This window comes from Protopterus annectens, chromosome 16.part0 (genome assembly GCF_019279795.1).
Source record: "Protopterus annectens isolate FY-2018-M chromosome 16.part0, PAN1.0, whole genome shotgun sequence".
Taxonomy (NCBI): domain Eukaryota; kingdom Metazoa; phylum Chordata; order Ceratodontiformes; family Protopteridae; genus Protopterus; species Protopterus annectens.
In genome coordinates, this window is record NC_056750.1 from 618,185,827 (window position 1) to 618,207,418 (window position 21,592).

The following is a 21,592-nucleotide window of genomic DNA, read 5'->3' on the forward strand; positions in this document are numbered from 1 at the left end:
TTGGTACCAATACAGTATGTTCCGGGACTATATCTGGCTCTGAAATCACTGGTACCAGGACATGTGCCAGGGAGGGAGTAGCAGTTACTAGAGCGGGAGGGCCTTGACAGTTGCCCTCACCATATGGCTACAAATAAAACTGAAAACACTCCAGGCAGACCTCATATACCTAAAACAATAGGCTGAAGGAGATCAGGAGCCATGGATCCTGCACAGCTACTTCTCTGAGGACCTGCTACTTACAGGTTCACATGTACTTATTAGGCTTTTGACCTGTCAGGATCTCAAGAAGCTTAGCCTTGCATTCCCTTGATAGATTTTAAGCCTTATATTTTGTATACAAATAATCCAGAGATGGGCAGAATAAAGATATGTTGGGACATTTACATGCTGCCCCTATCCATGAGGGACAAGGATGACGAACTAGGAGTAAATTTGCTGCTACCCATCCTTTCATCCAAATTATGTTTGGACAGAATAAGAGAATTACACAGAAATATAATTCTCTGCTCTACATACATATCCCTCCAACATGTTCCATTTATGCTGAAGAAAGTACAGTTTTATACCTACCATAAATGTAGATGTTCGAGTGCTAATACAGCTGCAGTCATAAACGATGGGTTTTCCTGCAGTCAGGCGGGTCCTCAGTCGGCCAAATTCCAAAGTCTAGGTCCGGCGTCGGTTGTCGTCGCTTCTTCCCTGACGTCAGTGCGACAGGGGTATAAAAGAACCAGCCGACACCATTTTCTTCAGTTTTTCTTGCCCCAGATGTCAGGTGCCTACAGAAGGAAGGCAATACATAAATTTATGTAATAATGCAATGCAATATAATCAAAAAACAGTAGTTGCAAGCAAATACACCATAAATGAATACCCCAATCAGGTTGTATGAGGAGGTGTTAGCCAATAGGCCTGTCCCAAGAGGGGAAGGAGGGAGGGAAACCTGGACTGCAGCTGTATTAGCACACGAACATCTACATTTATGGTAGGTACAAAAAGTACAGTTTTGTACCTACCATAAATGTAGATGTTTGTAGATATTCAATCTGCTGCAGTCCTGACTATTGGGTATAGTCCGCGTCCCAGTAGAGTATAAGGCTGGCGTCGGTCATGGCGTCAAGTCCGTCAGGGTACTAATGCGCATGACCAACGTCATTTCCTCAGTCTTTTCTTGCCCCAGATGTCAGAAGACCCAAAAAGACAAGTCCCAAAAACAACCTGCACCAAAACATGTACAATATATACAGCAATATATACAAAAATATAAGCATGTAAACTCACCTACACAACCACCCTGAAACACAGAGGGAAGGAGGGAGTTGGACTGCAGCAAGGAATCCTCGAACATCTACATTTATGGTAGGTACAAAACTGTACTATGTTCTTCGTCTTCCCTTGCTGCAGTCCTGTAGAATCCCAAAGCAGAGGTAAGGGAGGCTGGCAAATTATAAAGTAGCAGGAGCTGACAACATGCCTTGTAAAACAGCTGTGGCAAAACCAGCCCTAGTCTTAGAGTATATAGGCAGGTGATAATGCCTAGAGAAAGTATGCACTGAACTCCAAGTAGCTGCTTCCAGAATATCCTTAGTTGCCACCCCTTAGAAATGCTGTTGAAGTGGCAGTAGCCCTAGTGGAATGAGGCCTAATCCCAGCTGGAACCTCTTTGCCATGATGGGAATAACAAAATGCAATGCAAAAGCCAATCCACCTAGAAATAGTTTGTTTTGACACAGGCTTGCCCTGTGAACTCAAAGCAAAAGAAACAAGTAACTGCTGAGACTGCCTAAAATCTTTAGTCCTGCTCAAATAATAATTGCCTGTGTACATCTAAAGTGTGCAAAATCTTTTCCCCTTTATTTTGAGGATCTGCAAAAACGTAGGCAAATGAATAGTTTGGTTTAAAGCCACACTAGAAACCACCTTAGGCATAAAGGAAGGATTAAACCCTGTCCTTATGGAAAACCAAAAGGGCTCTACTGCCATAAGGGCCTGCAACTCAGACACCCTTCTTGCAGAAGTAATAGCCAACAGAAAAGCAGTCTTCCATGACAAATATTTCAATTCAGCAGTAGCTGCAGGCTCAAAAGGTTGTAGAGTAAGTTTTCCAACACAAAATTGAGATCCCAAGCAGGAGTAGGAGCTCGTGGGGTCTTATATTCTTTGCCCCTCTAAGAAACTGCTTGAACAAAGGATCACGAAAACAAAGGTGGGTCACAATCATAGTGAGCTGAAATTGCTGCAGCATGAATCTTTATGGAAGAGAAGGACAAACCTTTGTCCAATAATTCAGTAAGATATTGAAGAGCCACACTCAAATTAGGCTCTGAAATCTCCAAATTCTTTGCTGTACTCCAAAATAAAATCTCTTCCATTTTCTTCTCCTAGTACTAGGCCTTCTAGCTTCCATAATCACATTTAAAACTTGTTGAGGAAGCTGAGACCTGCTGTGCTTCAACACAGAATATGCCAAGCTGTGAGATGAAGAGATTGAAGCTTGACATTGAGCAGATGACCGTCCTTCTGAGATAACAGATGAGGAATCAGAGGTAAAGGCCATGGAGGCTTCTTTACAAGACTCCTTAGTTAGAAGTGGGTACCAGTGTTGCCGAGGCCAATCTGGAGCTATCAAAATCATCCTTGGCCTGTCTTGTCTGACCTTTAATAATACCTTTGGAAGAAGAGGCAGAGGTGGAAAGGCATAGACATGAAGGTGTTTCCAACTGAAAGACAGAGCATCCACTTTCCAAGCTGTGTGATGAAACCCCTTTGTGCAATACTTTGGCAGCTGGTGGTTTAGTGGAGAAGCGAACAGATCTATGTCTGGAGTTCCCCATGACACTGTCAATTTCTGAAATACATGAAGATCCAGTTTCCACTGGGGATCCATGATTTGTCTGCTTAAGACATCTGCTAGGAGTTCTGTGCTCCTGGCAGAAACCTTGCCTGAAGAGTCAGTTGCAGGCTTAGCAGTCTCCCATAAAATCATTGCTTGCCTGCATAGAGGATAAGAATGTGTTCCCTTGCTTGTTGATGTACCACATGACAGTTGTGTTGTCTGTTAGAATCAACACCTGCCCTGGAAGAAGTAACTCTTTGAGCGCCATCAATGCAAACTGGACTGCTAACATCTCCTTCATGTTGATATGTAGATGCTGTAGTCTGGCAGGCCACTTGTCTTGTATCCACTTTCCATTTAGATGAGCTCCCCAAGCAGTGTCCGAGGCATCTGTCGTTAAAATCTGACTCGCCTCTGGCGGGTCACAGAGAGTCCCTTGTTTAGGTGACATTCCTGAGCCCACCACAAGAATTCCTTTTGAAGGCAAGGTATTATATGAATGACAGTGTCGAAATCTTGGCAGTGCTGTGTCCATACATTTTGAGATACCATTGCAGCTTCCTCATATGCAGTTTGGCATTGGGAAGCACCAGAATACAAGATGCCATGAACCCTAATGCTTGAAGGACTGTCCTTGCAGTCAGCACGGACTGATGAGATAGTTGATGGAAGTAAAGTGACAGACTCTTTTGTTTGTCCGGGGTTAAAAGGCCATCTGGGCTGCTGTATTCAGTCTCACACCCAGAAAGCACATGTCTTGAGAGGGTACTAGACTGGACTTTATTTCGTTCACAGAATACCCTAGGCATCTTAGCACTGCTATGACATATTCCAGATGCTGTAGAAGGTCTTCCTTTTCTTGAGCCAGAATCAGGCAGTCGTCCAAGTAAGGATAGATTTGAATGCCTTGAAGCCTGAAGTAAGCTATCACTGGAGCCAGAACCTTTGTGAATACTCTGGGCGCAGTAGATAAGCCAAAGGGCAATGCAGAGAACTGATAATGAAAATCTCCAGTTGATACTTTCTGCAACTTAGCCTTATAGGCACATGAAGGTAGGCTTCCTTGAGATCCAAAGTTACCATCCAGTGATCCTTGCCCAGCAGAGGTAACAGTTGCTGTAACGTCAACATCTTGAACTTGGGAATGTCCAGATAAGTGTTGAGGATAGATAAATCCAAAATTGGTCTCCACGTGTTCCCCTTCTTTGGTACTAGGAACAGGCGAGAATAAAATCCTAGGCCCCTTTCTGATACAGGGACTGGCTGAATGGCCCCTATCTGGAGTAACTGAGAAACTTGCTTGTGAGCCTCTATTCTTTGTGAAGGAGGAACATCTGGCATGCCTTTGAAGGGGGGCATTGTGTGGAAATAAAATCTGTAACCGGGATGAATGATATCCAGCACCCATCTGTCTTGAGTGATTAAATCCCAATTTTCTTTGAAAAGAGACAATCTTCCTCCCAAAGGAGCTGCCAGACGAGAGTCCACTGGCAGCTGAAAAGGCAGGTCATTGGTTCTGCTTAAGGACTGACCCCTGCCCTCACCAGAAGTCTGAGCAGGTGAACTGTCTGATCTAGGCCTAAAGAACCTTGAGCCCTGCCCTACCACGTCTAGACCTACCCCTAGACTGGGAACCATAAGCAGGATATGTCCACCCCTTAGCAGGCCAATTTCTACTAAACTTGGAGGCTGCACCTGCAAAAATCTTTAACAGTCTGCATAGACTTAGCTTTGTCCTCCATTTTCTTTAAAACTGCTTCCACAGGCGGTCCAAACAACACATCAGACTGTAAAGGAGCATCCAAAATCCTGGTCTTAACATGCTCAGCTAAATTCTGATCCTTCAACCAGGCATGTCTGCGAAGAACAGAACTAGTAGCAGCCACCCTCGAGGAGGCCTGAACAGCATCAAAACCACACTGCAAAGAATGCTTACCCACTTGTTCAGACACATGAACCAAATCCAGCAATTCTTTACACTCAATACCAGCATCCACCTTAGATTTCAACACTCAAAGCAAATAATACAGATATTTCAGCATATGAAAGTGACAAATCAAGCCCTCATGGCTAGAGTGGAAGAAGTATATACTTTCTTACCCCACCTATCCAAAGCCCTTGCCTCTTTATCAGAGGGTACAGGATTTTTAACCACAGAAGCTTTAACACCTTTAGGCCCCTGAGAAACAGTTTCTGGGTCCGCCCTGGGACTCTTAAACAAATACTTATGAGCTTGGGCACCCTATAATACCTATCAGGCTTAACAGGAGCAGGAGGCAAGGAGTCAGGGTTCAGGAAGCCTCTGCAAAACATCCTCCACCACATTCAACACAGGAGGAATAGCTAAGGGCCTATGCTGGGGTAAAACAAGAATTCCCCTCCCCCTTTCCTGGAATCAGAGTAATCCTGGCCTTCCCATTTAAAGTGCTCCCTCATGGAGTGAAGAGTCTCTGAAAATGAAAAATCCTCAGGAGGAGAAGCTGTAGGAGTGGAATCATCCACATCAGAATCAGAATAAGCAGGAAACTCTTGCAAGTCTTCCACAGAAGACTCTGAAGCCTGTGAACACTGTTCAAAACTATCAAACTCCTGTTCCACCCTAGGCCTCTTATCAGGCGGGGCATAGAACCTCTAATCAGAGTAATCAAATCTTCTGCCATTTTAAGCATATGTTTCTTAGGCACAGAGCCAATGCTAGGAGAAGCCCCCACAGAAGCTGAACTTGGCCTACCTCTAAAGAAGCTTTGGCAACAGAAGGAGAGGCCCTAACTACCTTGGGAAGAGAGGGAAGAACAGTTACCTGAGAAGCCCCTCAGCCTGGCCTACCTCCTGAGAGGGCACATCCTGTAACAGTAAAGTATCTGCCTGAGACTCCATAGAGACTCCTGGCAAAACCTCTGGCTCCCCTGAGCCTTCTAAAGAACCGGCGTCCGGGACTGCGGTTCCTCACCCCTAGGCTTCACTGTTTTGTCCTTGCGCTTCTTGGATGAAGAGCATCCGGCGGCATATTATAATTACGCTTCCCAAACACTAACCTAGCACAATCAAGCCTCCTCTTAATAGTGCGCTTGTTAAATCTAGCACAAGAGCGGCAACCAACAACGTCGTGCTCAGGCCCTAAACAAGGTATACACAATGTATGATAATCCCTATCGGTATCTGCTTCCCACAAGAAATACAGTTATTCACTTTTCTGACATCCGGTTAAATACTGAGGCAAGAAAAACCAAAATGTTCCAACTCTGTTTCGGTCTGAAACTCCGGTTTGGAGAAAATCTCAGAACGCCAACCTGCACTGACCATGCGGCAAAAGACTGAGGAAATGGCGTCGGTCATGCGCATTAGTACCCTGACGTACTGGCGTCAGTCTAAGCGCCATGACCGGCGTCAGCCTCTCTGGTATTGACTGGGACGCGGACTATACCCAATAGTCAGGACTGCAGCAAGGGAAGACGAAGAACATCTGTACTATGTTCATCGTGCATACAGCTGCAGTCATAACAGATGGGTAGAATCCCAAAGCTAAAAAAGGGGTGGTAGGCACTAGGTGGAACTAGGAGGAGCCAAGATGCCCTGCAAGACTGCAGTGGCAAAGCCTGCTCTAGTTTTGGAGTATAATGGTAGGTGATAGTGCTTGGAGAAGGTATGCACAGAACTCCAAGTGGCTGCTTCCAAAATATCTTTGGTAGGAACCCCTCTGAGGAAAGCTGCAGAGGTAGCTGTGGCCCTTGTGGAGTGAGATCTGATGCCTGCAGGTACAGTTTTACCATGAAAAGAGTAACAAAAGCGTATGCAGTGGGCTATCCATTTTGAGATTGTCTGTTTGGAAATTGGCTTCCCTTGAGCTCCTGTAGCATAGGACACAAGGAGTTGTTTTGATTTTCTGAAAGGCTTTGTTCTGTCCAAATAATAACGCAGCTGTCTGTGGATGTCCAAGGAATGTAGTAGTCTCTCCCCTTTGTTTTGAGGATTAGGGTAAAAGGTAGGTAAGTGGATAGCCTGATTCAAAGCTACCCTGGATACCACCTTTGGCATAAAGGACGGATTGGTTCGTAAGGAAACTCTGTCCTGATGGAAAATGATGAAAGGCTGCACAGCCATGAGGGCTTGTAGTTCCGATACCCTGCGAGCTGAGGTGATAGCCAGAAGGAAGGCTGTTTTCCAGGACAAATATTGCAATTCTGTTGAGGCAGCTGGCTCAAAAGGAGGCAGGGTCAGTTTTTCTAGAATGAAATTGAGGTCCCAAGCAGGTACTGGCTGTTTCCTTGGGGGTTTTATATTCTTAGCCCCTCTGAGGAACTGTCTTAATAGGGGGTGAGAGAATAACGGAGGATCAGTGTTGTATTCTGCAGAAATGGCTGAGGCATGGATTTTGATGGGAGGAGAATGAAAGTCCACTGCTTAGCATCTCAGCTAGATACTGTAATATTTGAGGTAAATTCAGTATTCCAGGATTCTGGCCCTTTTTCTCATTCCAGGCACAAAACCGTTTCCATTTTGCGGAGTAAGCTTTTCTAGTAGAAGGCCTTCTGGCCTCCAAAATGACATCCTGCACCTCCTTGGAGAGTAGGGTCTGTTGTGAAGTTAAGGAATCTTCCATGCGGCCAGATTGAGTGTTTTCAGCTGACTGTGAAGAGTTTTGAAGCTGTGCTGTGTCAGAAGAAGAGGCATTAGAGGTAGGGCCCATGGTGGTGAATACGTCAGGCTCCTCAGGAGTGGGTACCAGTGTTGTCTTGGCCAGTCTGGAGCAATGAGAATCATCTTTGGTCTGTCTGCTCTGGTTTTTAATAGAACTTTGGGCAGCAGAGGAAGAGGTGGAAAGGCATAAACTGTCATTGTTGTCCAACTGAAAGAGTGCGTCCACTCTCCAGGCCTGTGGATGAAAAGTCCTTGAGCAGAATTTTGCCAATTGGTGATTTTTGTGGGAGGTAAAGAGATCTATGTCTGGCCTTCCCCATGCTTGAATTATCTCTGTAAAAACTTGAGGATGCAACTTCCATTCATGTGAATCTGTCATATTTCTGCTTAAGTTGTCTGCCAGCGTGTTTTCCTTGCCTGGCAAGTACTGTGCTTGAAGTTCGATTTGTAATTCTAGAGCCAGGTTCCAAAGAGACATGGCCAGCCTGCATAGGGGGTATGAATGGGTTCCTCCCTGTCTGTTTATGTACCACATTACTGTGGTGTTGTCTGCCCTTATCAATAGTTGGCCTGGATGCAGAAGGTCTTTGAAAGCTATAATAGCATTTATTACTGCTAGCATTTCCTTTTGATTGATGTGTAGGTGCTTTTCTTTTTGGGACCATTTGCCCTGAATGCACCGATCTGTCATGTGCGTCCCCCAGGCGTAGTCTGAGGCATCTGTTGTGATGACTTGATTTGCTTGAGGCTTGCAGAATGGGAGACCTGTGTTTCTTTGGCATGCTTGAGCCCACCACAGAAATTCCTTTTGAAGACATGGAATCAGTGGTATTAGTTTCCAAACTGTGGCTGTGTTGAGACCATAGGTTTTTCAGGTACCACTGAAGTTTCCTCATATGCAGCTTTGCACATGGGATTAGTAGGATGCAAGATGCCATGAATCCCAGAGCCTGCAGGATTTTCCTTGCAGTCCGACTGGTGAAATTTGCTAGTTTACTGAAGTATTGAGTTAGTTGCCCCTGTTTCTCTGGCGTGAGGTAGGCCATCTGGGTGTTTGTGTCCAAGTTGGCACCCAGGAAAATTATTGTTTGAGAGGGTATTAGCCTTGATTTCTTTTTGTTGACTGTGTATCCCAGAGAATTCAACAACATTATTACAAAAGCCAGATGTTTCAGAAGTATGTGCTTGCTGTCCGCTTGGATCAGGCAGTCGTCCAAGTATGGGTATATTTGTATCCCTTGAAGTCTGCAGTAGGCAATTACTGATGCCAGGCATTTCGTGAATACTCTGGGCACAGTAAATAAGCCAAAGGGCAATGCAGAGAATTGATAATGGGTTGAACCTGCAAGAAATCTGAGGTATCTTCTGCAATCTTGTCTGATTGGGACATGCAGGTATGCCTCCTTGAGGTCCAATGTTACCAGCCAAGACTCCTTGCCCAGCATGGGAAGAAGCTGCTGTAATGTGAGCATCTTGAATTTTGGCACGATTAAAAATGTGTTTAGGATGGATAGGTCCAAAATAGGTCTCCAATCTTTTCCCTTCCTTGGTACCAGGAATAGTCTGGAGTAAAAACCTTGACCTTGTTCTTGTGTAGGTACCTCTTGAATAGCTTTCATGTCCATAAGATCTGAAATTTGTTTTTGTGCCTCTGCCCTTTGACTGTGTGGCAGGTTTGGCATGCCTCTCATTTTTGGAAGGGTGTGAAAATGGAATCTGTAGCCTCTGTTTATAATGTCCAGGATCCATTTGTCTTTTGTGACAATATGCCAATTTTTCGAAAATAATGCCAGTTTTCTGCCTAAAGGTGCTGCCATTTGAGCCTTGTTTGGCATGCAAAGGGGAAAGTCATTGGGTCTGCTTTCTGAATGGCTGTGAACTGTCCTCACCACCTCTTTGTGTACGAGCTTGCCATTGTCTGCCTCTAAACGATCCTTGAGATTGCCCTCTGCCCATCGGGCGCCTGTATCTGCCTCTTTGGGGTCTGTCCGTGGCTGGAAAGGACCAATTTTTGGAAGGCCAATTTCTACTGAAACGTGGAGGTTGTACCTGTAGGAAATCTTTCACTGTTTGCATTGATTTAGCCTTTTCCTCCATTTTCTTTAATACCTCCTCAGCTTTAACACCAAATAATACATCTTTTTGCAGAGGGGCATCTAGTAATTTAGCTTTGACATGATCTGGTAAGGTTTGCTCTTTGAGCCAGGCATGTCTACGTATGACTGATCCTGTAACAGCAGCTCTACATGAGGCCTCTAAAGCATCAAAACCACATTGCAAGGTATGTTTACCCACTTGTTCTGCACTATGCATCAAATCCTGCAACTCCTTCAAGTCTGGTTGTTTAGGGTGTGACATTTTGCTTCTCAACTGTGATAACAGAAACTGTTGGTACTTCAACATATTGAACTGGCAGTTTAATGCCCTCATGGTTAAGGTGGCCGAGGTGTATACCTTTTTCCCCCACCTTTCTAAAGCTCTGGAATCTCTCTCTAAAGGTAATGGATTTTTAGCATTGGAGGCCTTAATTCCCTTGGGGCCCAGTGAGATAGTTTCTGGGTCAGCCGCATGGCTTTTGTATAGGAATTGGTATGAGTCAGGAACCCGGTAATACCTGTCAGGCTTGACTGGGGCTGGAAGTAAAGAGTCTGGGTTAAGGCAGGCCTCCGAATACACATCATCTAGAATGTCTAAGACAGGAGGTATAGCCAGAGGCCTGTGCTGAGGGAGCAAGAGAAAATCCCTAAGCCTTTTCTTGGAGTCTGAGTACTCCTGGCCTTCCCAGTGGAAGTGTTCCCTCAAGGTATGCAAGGTTTCCCCAAAAGAGAAATCCTCAGGGGGGGGACAGAGGGAATGGACTCCTCTGCATCAGAATCTTCAAAAGGGGAGTAAGAATGTTCCTGGTCATCAGAATGCTCTGAAATAATGGAGGCTTGGTCTGAGGAGGGGGATTCTTCCTCCACTCTGGGCCTTTTGTCCGGGGGGGGGGGGGGTTGAGAACCCCTGATAAGAGTAATCAAACCCTCAGCCATTTTGAGCATCTGCTTTTTAGGCATGGGGCCTTGAGAAGGGCCCTGTGGAGCTTGTCTCTTAGTATGCATGGCTGCTTTAGACTTGATGGAAAAAGAAGAGGAAGGCCTGAAGACACATTGAGAGGTGGCAGACCTGTCTAAACTCTGAGTTTCACCGCCAAGAGTGGCTCCGGTATCGGTAGTCGGGGTGTGGGCCGAAAAGCCTGCGACCTCGGGTACAGTAGACACCGCCAATGAAGTGTTGTTGGTAGTCAGGAGCTGCGTAGGCGCCTCACTGAGAACCGGACCACCTGTAGTCGGCTTTGGCGTGGTGTTGGTAGAAGCCGTGGACCTTGTGTGTCGGTCCTTATCTTTGCGTCTTTTACTCAAAACTGGAGTCGGAGTATCCGACGACATAATGTAATTAATTTTTTTGCCAAAATAGTGTTGGGCGAACTCCGCCCGACGCTTAATGGTGCGTCTGTTGAATGTAGCACAAAAACGACAGGCCGAGACGTCGTGGTCTGGGCCTAAGCAAGGAATGCAGAGGGAATGAAAATCCTTATGCGGTATTTGCTTCCCACATGAAACACAATTATTAATTTTGTCTGACATCGGTCTGAGGCAAGAAAAGTTTCCCCAATGGGGTACTTAGCTTTCAAGAAGACTTCGGTTGCAAAATATTCGTAATCTCAGGAGCTGGCCGACCGGCACTTGCGAACTGCTTCTGCTTCGGGCACCGCGCGGCAAGAAAGACTAAAGAAAATGGCGTTGGATGGTTCTTTTATACCCCTGTCGCACTGACGTCAGGGAAGAAGCGACGACAACCGACGCAGGACCTAGACTTTGGAATTCGGCCGACCGAGGACCCGCCTGACGGCAGGAAAACCCATCTGTTATGACTGCAACTGTATGCACGATGAACATCAGAATGAAAAATCTTGAGTAGGTGGTTATGCCACCAGTGAACTTGCAGATGTGTAATATGTCAGACAGGATAGATTCTGTTGAGGATCTACACATGAGACAGAGGCTCAGTAACCTGTACGACAACAAGAAGAGGGACACGGCTTTGAAATGGTCTGTATAGTTTTTATGTTTCAAGCCCTTAATTTTCTTACAGAGGAAATGTTAAGATCATTCTACTTGAGACAAGTGTTTAGGCAAGTAAATACTGAAAGGGGCATTATACACAATGATCAGCCTAATGAGTGCTAAGTACAGTGAACTGATTACATCCCTGGACCTGGACGAACAATCTGGGCTTGGAGGCCTCAAACTTACATACTTGTACTCAGCAGTCTTGTGCTCGGTCACTAAACCACACCAGGCCAAAATTAATCCAACCGAATGCTGTGGGAATAAAACCTATAAACTTCTGGTCTCACAGCACCAAAGGCAGGTCTGCTATCTGCCGAGTTACTCAGACTGCAACAGGGATTCTGGAGGCTGCAGGAAGTTTCCTTCCTTGGGAGACCTACCTGAAGAAAAGGATCTGTTCAGTGTTGACAGAAACCAGAACCATGGGCTATGGATAAACTTGCTCCAAACAAACTGCAGCCAATGCCTCTAGAGAGTTGGATGGCTTCAGTGTCCTGGAAGCAGGAGAAAGTAAAGGGATTTCCGCTGGCTTTTTCTTCTTTACCCCATTCCCTTTCTCTCCCCTCCCTTTCTTTGACCTTTTCCTTTCCATTTTGTTTTTCTTCAGATCTCCAGAATCAGAGAAGCACTTTAAGAAGTAGCTCGTTTCATCTCACCAAAAGAAAATGGGATTTGAAGACCCTATAAATATCAGATGGCACCTACAACTGTTGTGACCCCAACTGCATGACGCAATGGTCATGTGCGTCTTGGGAGTAGAATAGTGTGTCCATATTTAGAGCACTTTTAACACTTTTTGAAGCCTAAAGCTTTCTCAATATCATGACTGAGGACTTTCACAAATATCAGCAAAAAAATAAACACACAACCACAGCAGCAGCAAGAATAATAACAGCAGTATCCAAAACAATGACAACCTTTACACGTTCAACAATAAACAATATAAAAAATACTTCGGCTTGGGAAAAGGGGAGGAGGCTAAAACTAAAAGATAAAATCTCTGCTATGAGTTTTTTTTTTATCAGACAGTAGAAGAAATAGAAAGAAGTTCACTTCTGACTAAATGTCAGGAAAAGGAGAGCAATATTTTACAATTATCTGAAAAAATAGCTGGAGCACTACGGGATCACTTCTAATGCAGATGGTTTCAAATGAGATTTGAGAAACAGTTAAGATGCAAGTGTACTATGCACTTAGAAAACCTGCTGGTTCATATGTGCCACACAGGTCAATAACCCATAAGTCAAGGTGGATGGCAAGGACAACACAGGATTTTCTAATTTTGACAAATTTCATTAACTACTGTTGGTATAATACTTACCTGCTGGCTGAAACAGTTCATGTTGCAGATGTAGCAGAAAAATTTACGGACTGATTCAAAACTTTGAACTCCGGAGCTTGTAGTAGATTGTTCAGTGCATTTGTGCCCAGGATCTGATACTGTTGTGCTGATTGCTCTGCTTTCACTGCATTGCTGAATAGTTACTTTCAATGATCCACCTGTACTCAGCAACTGCAAATAAGTAAGTACAATAATATGTGTAGACCTGCCAACAACAAAGGTGGTGCACTGGTGCAATTCAAAGCAGTCCCCCTCAAGATCTACACCCATCAGCATATCATTATACTTATGTTCATGCTGTCCACTAGCACACTAGCAACAAAAGAAGGGTGATACCCTTCCTTCTGGGTTCGTACTCCTGTGATAATGATTCAATTCCACCAAAAGAACTATAGGGACCTATTACACAAGACAGATAGACTCAGAGAAAGGTTAACAGCAGAACAAAGAGGATATGGCAATATAAACACTGAATACGCTGACCTATCACTGGACAATGGACAAGATAGCATATGTGAGTTCTCAACAACAAACCAAATGATTTTAAGAGCACCCTCTGCAGTGGAAGAAACATTAAGATACTTCTGTGCTGTGCCTTCTCATGTTTTTCAGCTACAAATGTTGAAATATATTCACAAGGCAACACCCTTCTTAGCATATACAGTGTCCTCTGCACAACAGTGATTCTCATTTCCTGAACCTCCTAAATCAAATCAGGTTTCATGTGAAAGATAACTAATTTATTTACGTAAGTTAATATAACAGCTTTAGGTAGCCAACAAAATGACCAGACTGACAGATGGGAAACAAAGGGTAGATAATAAAGTATTTGGCACAGAGAGCTCAGTCAAAGAAACGGATATGACGAGTGCTCAGATATCTACGATAATTTATTTAAAAGGTCTTTTGCAGTGATCAAATCACTTTGGTAAAACTGTAGACAGTACCCCAAACAGCTCATAATGTGCAGAAGGCACCTATGAAGACAATTTCAATAAAAAATACCAAAAAGAACTATCAACTGATGAAATGTTTGGGATGACATCTATGGTTTTTTGTAGTAACACCAGATGCAGAATGGTTATGATAAGGTGCTCTTCTTCTGCTCACACCTTTGGATCCCTCTGTCCAGGGCCTCTAACTTGAGCTCTTGCCAAATGCTTACCTGGAGGAGTGGAATTCAACACATCAGAAGGACGGGTACCGGGCATCATTACAAAGGGGTACCATATAGAATTACAGTTATCCTATAGATGCATCTGAGTCTTCACTTCTTTGGTCATCATCTACCATTTGCTTCAAACATGAGTTACTACAGCTTCAAAACAGGAGCCTGATTATTCAAGATCTTAAAGGCTGATGTGGTATCTATCCAAGAATCTACTTTCCTTATCATTAGTGACAGCATTTCTCCCATGTGGGATTTTGGCCCCTTTTGTTTCTTCTTGAGAATGGTGATCTGGGTCTGCCAATGAAACCCATTAAAATTTATCTGACCTTTTAGGAGCTGCGAACTATGAATCTGGATCTTGGGAATTACCCTCAAATATGTTCAGTAATGCATCTTGTACATGGAGAAAGTACAGTTGTGTACACTTACCATAAATGTAGATATTCAAGTGTATTCACTGTTGCAGTCATTACATTTGGGTTATCTGCTTGCAGTACCCCTCAGTCGGCCAGATTATCAAAGTCTTGCGTCATGCCTCGGTTGCTGTCTCATCTTCCGTGACGTCAGGTAGTCAGGGGTATAAAGCATGCGGCCGATGCCATTACATCAGTTTTTCTTGCCCCAAATGCCAGGTGCCCCCCTAATGGGAAGCAATTAAATATATATATATATACATACATACATATATATATATATATATATATATACATATATATATATATATATATATATATATATATATATATGTATACACACACACATATATATATATATATATATATACATATATATATATATGTATGTATGTATATACAAGGTTATACCTCCAACAAAAAAGCAAATACACCAAAATGCTTATAAGCATAGTAAAGGAGAGTAAAGGTATAGCCAAAAGAAGTCAGGGGGCTGGATGGAGGGTAACCAGGACTGCAACAGTGAATACACTTGAACATCTACATTTATGGTAAGTGTCCAAAACTGTACTATGTTCTTCGTGTTTCACTGTTGCAGTCATCACATTTGGGTAGATTCCCAAAGCTAAGGAAGGGAGGAGGAATTTAGACAGCATTAGGACCAGCTATAAGGCCCTGCAAGACTACAGTGGCAAAGTCAGCTCTGGAGTTAAAGAAAATTGGCAAATGGTAATGCCTGGTGAAAATATGTACAGAACTCCAGGTGGCAGCTTCTAGGATGTCTCTGGTAGGGACACCTCTGAGAAAGGCTGTAGAGGTAGATGCAGCCCTGGTTAAATGGGGTCTAATCCCCTGTGGACTAGGTTTTCCACGGTGCTTATAGCAGAAATGAATGCAATGGCCTATCCACTTAGAAACAGTTTGCTTTGAAATAGCCTTCCCCTCTGCCCCTGAAGCAAATGCCACCAGCAGTTGTTCAGATTTCCTTTGCGGTTTAGTCCTGTCCAAGTACAATCTAAGTTGTCTGTGCACATCTAAGGAGTGCAGTAACCGTTCCCCTTTGTTCTGTGGATTAAAAAAGAAGGTTGGCAAATGAATGGATTGATTAAGAGCCACACTAGATACCACCTTGTGCATGAAGGAGGGATTGGTCCTGAGGGACACCCTGTCCACACGAAAGATGATGAAAGGCTCCACTGCCATAAGGGCCTGTAATTCAGATACCCTTCTTGCTGAAGTGATAGCTAAAAGGAAAGCTGTTTTCCAAGAAAGGAATTTTAACTCTGCACTTGCAGCTGGCTCAAAAGGAGGAAGAGTGAGTTTTTCCAATACAAAGTTAAGGTCCCAGGCTGGAGTAGGGGCTCTCCTGGGTGGTCTTAGGTTTTTGACCCCTCTGAGGAACTGCTTGAGCAGTGGATGAGAAAAGAGGGGTGGTTCTGTGTTGTAATGAGCTGAAATGGCTGAGGCGTGAATTTTGAGGAAGGAAAAGGAAAAGCCCTTGTGAAGCACCTCAGTTAAGTATTGAAGAATCTGAGGTAAATTGGGCGCTGCTATGGCCACCCCTTGAGTTTGGCTCCAGGCACAGAATCTTTTCCATTTTCCAGCATAAGATTTTCTAGTACTAGGCCTCCTTGCCTCCAGAATGACATCCAACACTTGTTTACTGAGGGATGGTAACGGAGAGATCAGGTAATTAGCCAGGCTGCCAGGTTCAGGGTTTGAAGCTGAGGGTGCAGAATCTGGCCATTCTGCTGTGACAGCAGGGTAAGAGGCTAAGGAAGGTGCCATGAGGCTAGCAGTGACACACTGTGCAAGAGGGGGTACCAGTGTTGGCACGGCCAGTCTGGTGCAATCAGTGTCATCCTTGGGTTGTCCTGTTTGATCTTTAGTAGCACTTTAGAGAGGAGAGGCAGAGGAGGAAAGGCATAAACTGATACATTTTTCCAGCTGAAGGACAGAGCATCCACTTTCCAAGCTTGTTTGTGAGGAGTCCTTGTGCAGAATTTGTCCAATTGGTAGTTCTGGGGGGAGGCAAACAGGTCTATATCTGGGCTCCCCCATTTGTTTATCAACATGTTGGAAGTCTTTGGTTCCAGTTTCCACTCGTGTGGGTCCATGAGATTTCTGCTTAGTTTGTCTGCCAGTGTATTTCATTTTCCTGGCAGGAACTGAGTCTGTAGATGCACTTGGTAGCTCAAGGCTGTGTTCCACAGAGCCATGGCTAGTCTACAGAGGGGGTAAGAATGGGCACCCCACTGCTTGTTTATGTACAACATAACAGTGGTGTTGTCTGTCTTTACCATTAATTGTCCTGGAAGAATGTGGTCCTTGAAGGCTGTCAGAGAATTCTGTACAGCTAACATTTCTTTTTGATCGATATGCAGGTGCATTTGACTTGGGTTCCATTTGCCCTGCATGCCCTTCCCTGCCAGGTGAGCCCCCCCATGCATAGTCTGATGCGCCTGTTGTTAGGGTTTGGGTGACAGGGGGTAGAATGAATGGTAGTCCCTTGTTTTGGTGGCAGGCCTATGCCCACCAAAGGAATTCTAACTGTAGGCAAGGTATGATAAGAATCATTGCTTCTATATCCTGAGAATGTTGACACCATAGGCTTTTTAGATACCATTGTAGTTTCCTCATATGGAATTAGTAGAATGCAGGAGGCCATGAACTCCAAGGCTTATCTGCCTTGCAGATGGGTACCAGGAAAAGTCTTGAGTAGAACCCTTGTCCCCTTTCCTCTTAAGGTACAGTTTGAATAGCCTTTATGTTTAAGAGAGAGAGTACTTGCTTTTGAGCCTCTGCCCACTGATTTGGGGGTAGATCTGGCCAACCGTTTGGGGTTGGTAATGTGTGGAAGTGAAATCTGTATCCTTGGGAAACTATACTTAAAACCCATTTGTCCTGGGTAATGAGTTCCCAGTTTTCTGCCTGCAGAGCAATCTTTCCCCCTAAAGAAGCAGTCAGTTGAGAAGTGCTTGGAAATTTTAAAGTTAAGTCATTGAGACAGTTTACCATAGGGGGGAGTCTTACCACTCCCTAATTTGGAAGTGGGATCCCCCCACTGCTTACTCCTGTGTGTAACCTGGGACCGAAGCTTGGCTGTTCTGCTGGTTCTGGGTTTGGACTGAGAAGGCCTGGAAGAGGCAGGAAAGGACCAGTTCTTAGACGGCCAATGCCTACTACATTTTGGAGGCTGTACTTGTAGGAAATCTTTAACAGTTTGCATAGATTTAGCGTTTTCCTCCATCTCTTTAAGAACTTCTTCTGCTTTGTTGCCAAACAGGCGGTCCTGATTTAAGGGAGCATCCAACAATTTAGCTTTAACATGATCAGGCAAAGATTGCTCCTTAAGCCAAGCATGCCTTCTGAGCACACACTCAGTAACAGCAGCCCTGCAAGAGGCCTCTAAAGAATCAAAACCACATTGCAAAGTAGGTTTTCCAACTTGTTCAGCAGAATGCATTAAATCCTGTAAATCTTTATTTTCCACACAGTCAGGAATCAACATAATTTTCTGTTTAAGCAATCCAATAATATGCTGCTGATGCTTTAACATATGAAACTGGCAATTTAAGGCCCTAATGGCCAAGGTTGCAGTTGTGTATACCTTCTTACCCAATCTATCCAGTGCCCTGGAGTCTCAATCAAAGGGGGGAGGATTTTTGGCAGTAGTAGCCTTAATGCCCTTGGTCCCTGTGAAATGGTCTCAGGATCCGCAGTAGGATTTTTAAAAAAGAACTTGTGAGAGTCAGGAACCCTATAATATCTATCTGGTTTTCTGGGAGCAGGAGGTAAAGAATCAGAGGCCAAGCTAGATTTCGAAAAGGCATCATCAACAATGCTAGTACAGGAGGGATAGCTAAAGGCCTGTGTTGGGGCAGGAGTAAGAAATCCCTAAGCCTCTTTTTGGAATCAGAGTAATCCTGGCTTTCCCAACGAAAATGCTCCCTAACAGTATACAAGGTTTCACCAAGAGAAATCCTCGGGGGGGGGGGGGGAGCAGAGGGAATAGAGTCCTCTGTATCAGAATCCTCATAGGTAGAAAAGGGTAAATCCTGGTCATCAGAGGAAACAGAAATTTCAGAATCCTGGTCAGAAGTATCATAAGCAAATTCAGTCCTTAGTCTCTTAGAGGGGGGAAGGTTGGCTTCCCCTGATTAAAGTAATAAGGTCTTCAGCCATTCTTATCATTTGTTTTTTAGGCATAGGGGCCTGACAATGCGGTCTAGGCGTCGGTTTTCCAGACATGGTTCGAGATTTAGGCCTTGAAGAAGAAGATGGTGTCGGTTTAATATGCAAGTCAGTAGGCCTGAATACACCCTCAGAAGCCAGTGCCTGCACAGCGACTCCAGACCCATCCAAGGTAGAGACATCCGCAGGTTCCACAGTTGAAGCATCTCGCGGCATACCGGACTCAAAATGGGTCTCAGTAGAGGCCTGTGAATCTGAAGTAGCGGGTATTAGGGGCTGCGAAAGCACCTCACTGAGTACCAGCAAACTGGCGACTGACTTAGGAGAAGCGTCGTCGGCAGCTTTGGACCTAGGCGGGCTGTCTCTGTCTTTATCTTTGCGTTTTTTTCGGAATGTCGGTAGTCGGATGGCTAACCGAAGGCATATCTGGATATCTAAACTGAATACCAAAATATTTAGAAGCGTAAATATACTGACGACGCATAATTCGCTGCTTAAATAAGGCACAAAACCGACAGCAAGGTACGTCATGGTCGAGGCCTAGGCAAGGAATACAGTACGAATGAAAATCTTTAAGAGGTATTTGCTTTCCACAAGAAATACAATTACTGACTTTTACTGACATCGGTTTAGAGCAAGAAAAAGTTTCCCCAATGGGGTACTTCACTTTAGTTGAAGACTTCAGTTCTGAAACTTGAAAACGAAAATTTCAGGAGTCGGCCGACCGGCAGTTGCGAACTGCTTCTGCTTCAGGCACCACATGGCAAGAAAGACTAATATAATGGCGTCGGCTGCATGCTTTATACCCCTGACTACCTGACGTCACGTAAGACGAGACAGCAACCGACGCAGGACCCAAGACTTTGATAATCAGGCCGACTGAGGGCTACTGCAAGCAGATAACCCAAATGTGATGACTGCAACAGTGAAACACGAAGAACATCTTCTAAGGAGTAACCCTGATATCAGATCTAAACAATATGTAGTACTAATTTACAAAAGACAGGTGGACACACACACACACACACACACACACACACACACACACACACACACACAGTGCCCATCTTGAAACACACACACACACACACACACACACACACACACACACACACACACACACACACACACACACACACACACACACACACAGTGCCCATCTTGAAAAACACTACAAAACAGAAGGATCCATGGCTTATCGTCTTTTCCAACTCCTCCATAAAAAATATCAAGCTCCTGTTTCTATCTGTTCCTCCAATGGCACTATTATTGAACCCGTAGAACAAAGTCTCTCTGTGTTACTATAGACAATGGCCTAAAGTGTGATAGACACACAGCACTAACAATCAAAACAGTCCATATAAAGCTTGGTGCTCTTTAAAGGGCTAAACCATATCTGACCAATCATACCAGACTCACTACAACCAGGACTCATCTTCTATCTACACTAATGTTCACAAATATTCACTAACATTCATAAATCTGACTTAAATAATCTTGAATCTTACTACAATAAAATTGCTAAATTTGCAGCAAACCTCCCACACAAACCACGTCATTGTACTGCTCTACAACATCTTGGCTGGACTGAACTCCTTCACTTACTTAGTCTTAATCAGTCAATACTTGCTCACTCTGTTAAACCAGACCACTGTCCTGCCCTATCTGACCTTGTTTAACCCTATACTAATCTGACCTCACATAGGTCAGCTGATAAATTACTGTTCAAAGTTAGCAAATCTCATAAAGTTTCATGATGATTCACTATATAACCACTCTGTATCCAAAGCTTGGAATTCACTTCCACAGAATATTCTATCCTGTCATGATACTCAGAACTTCAAACAGAATACTATTAGAATATTACTCAAAACATTGGTTATGTTCATGCAGTTCCTCTGGCTAAGTTATCTCCACCCTACTGTTCTGTCTTTTTGTTATTTCTGTTATTTTTTTCCTTGCTCTTATACTAAGACTGATTATCCTATGAATGACATCTTCTGTCAATTCTACGTTTAAAAAAAAAAACATTTCTTTTTTGTACTTTGAACTCTAATTACTCTCATATGTACAGTTTTAACTTTTTTATCTTGTCATATCCATTACCATGTTTATTTTATCAACATTTGTAACTTTTACTTAATTGTTCAATGTGTGTATTTTTATCACAACTTTTTTGTAACTTTTGCTTGGGAGCTTTTCTCCTCGGGTCTCAGCTGAAAACAGGCTACTAGCCCAATCGGACACTACCCAATAAATAAATAAATAAATGGCATTTTCAGACTAGACACACGTGTGTTGATTTTATAAACATATATATATATATATATATATATATATATATATATATATATATACATACACACACACACACACATACATATATATATATATCTATATATATATCTATATATATATCTATACACACACACACACACATATATATATATCTACACACACACACACACACACATATATATATATATATATATATATATATATATATACACACACACACACATATATATATATATATATATATATATATATATATATACACACACACACACACACACACACACACACACACACACACACACACACACACACACACACACACGTACACGGATCTACTTCAGTAGATCGAAATGTTAAAATCCTGAAATTTAAAATACCGAGATGAAAATCGTGAATGATTATAATACTGAAACTTTAAAAGGTTGACTTTCATAACTTTAAAAATATAACTGCAGATGTTACGTACCTCTCCTGACACCAGTTAAGCGTTCAAAACAAAATAAACTTATTTTATTTCATGACACAAATACTTTTTCTTTACTTCATTTTGTAAATGGAGGTGCCATCCATTAACCAGATAGTAAC

General features: G+C 43.5%; 1 protein-coding gene across 7 annotated transcripts in view; it reads right to left on the minus strand.

Annotated features, from left to right (window-relative positions):
• Positions 1 to 21,592, minus strand: part of CIZ1 (CDKN1A interacting zinc finger protein 1) — a 2,016,138-nt gene that overhangs the window by 399,247 nt on the left and 1,595,299 nt on the right. For all 7 annotated transcript variants that reach the window (XM_044058876.1, XM_044058878.1, XM_044058879.1 and 4 more), the window contains one exon: positions 12,911 to 13,102. In XM_044058876.1, the coding sequence (XP_043914811.1) occupies positions 12,911 to 13,102 (192 nt within the window). The remainder of the gene's footprint in view (positions 1 to 12,910; positions 13,103 to 21,592) is intronic.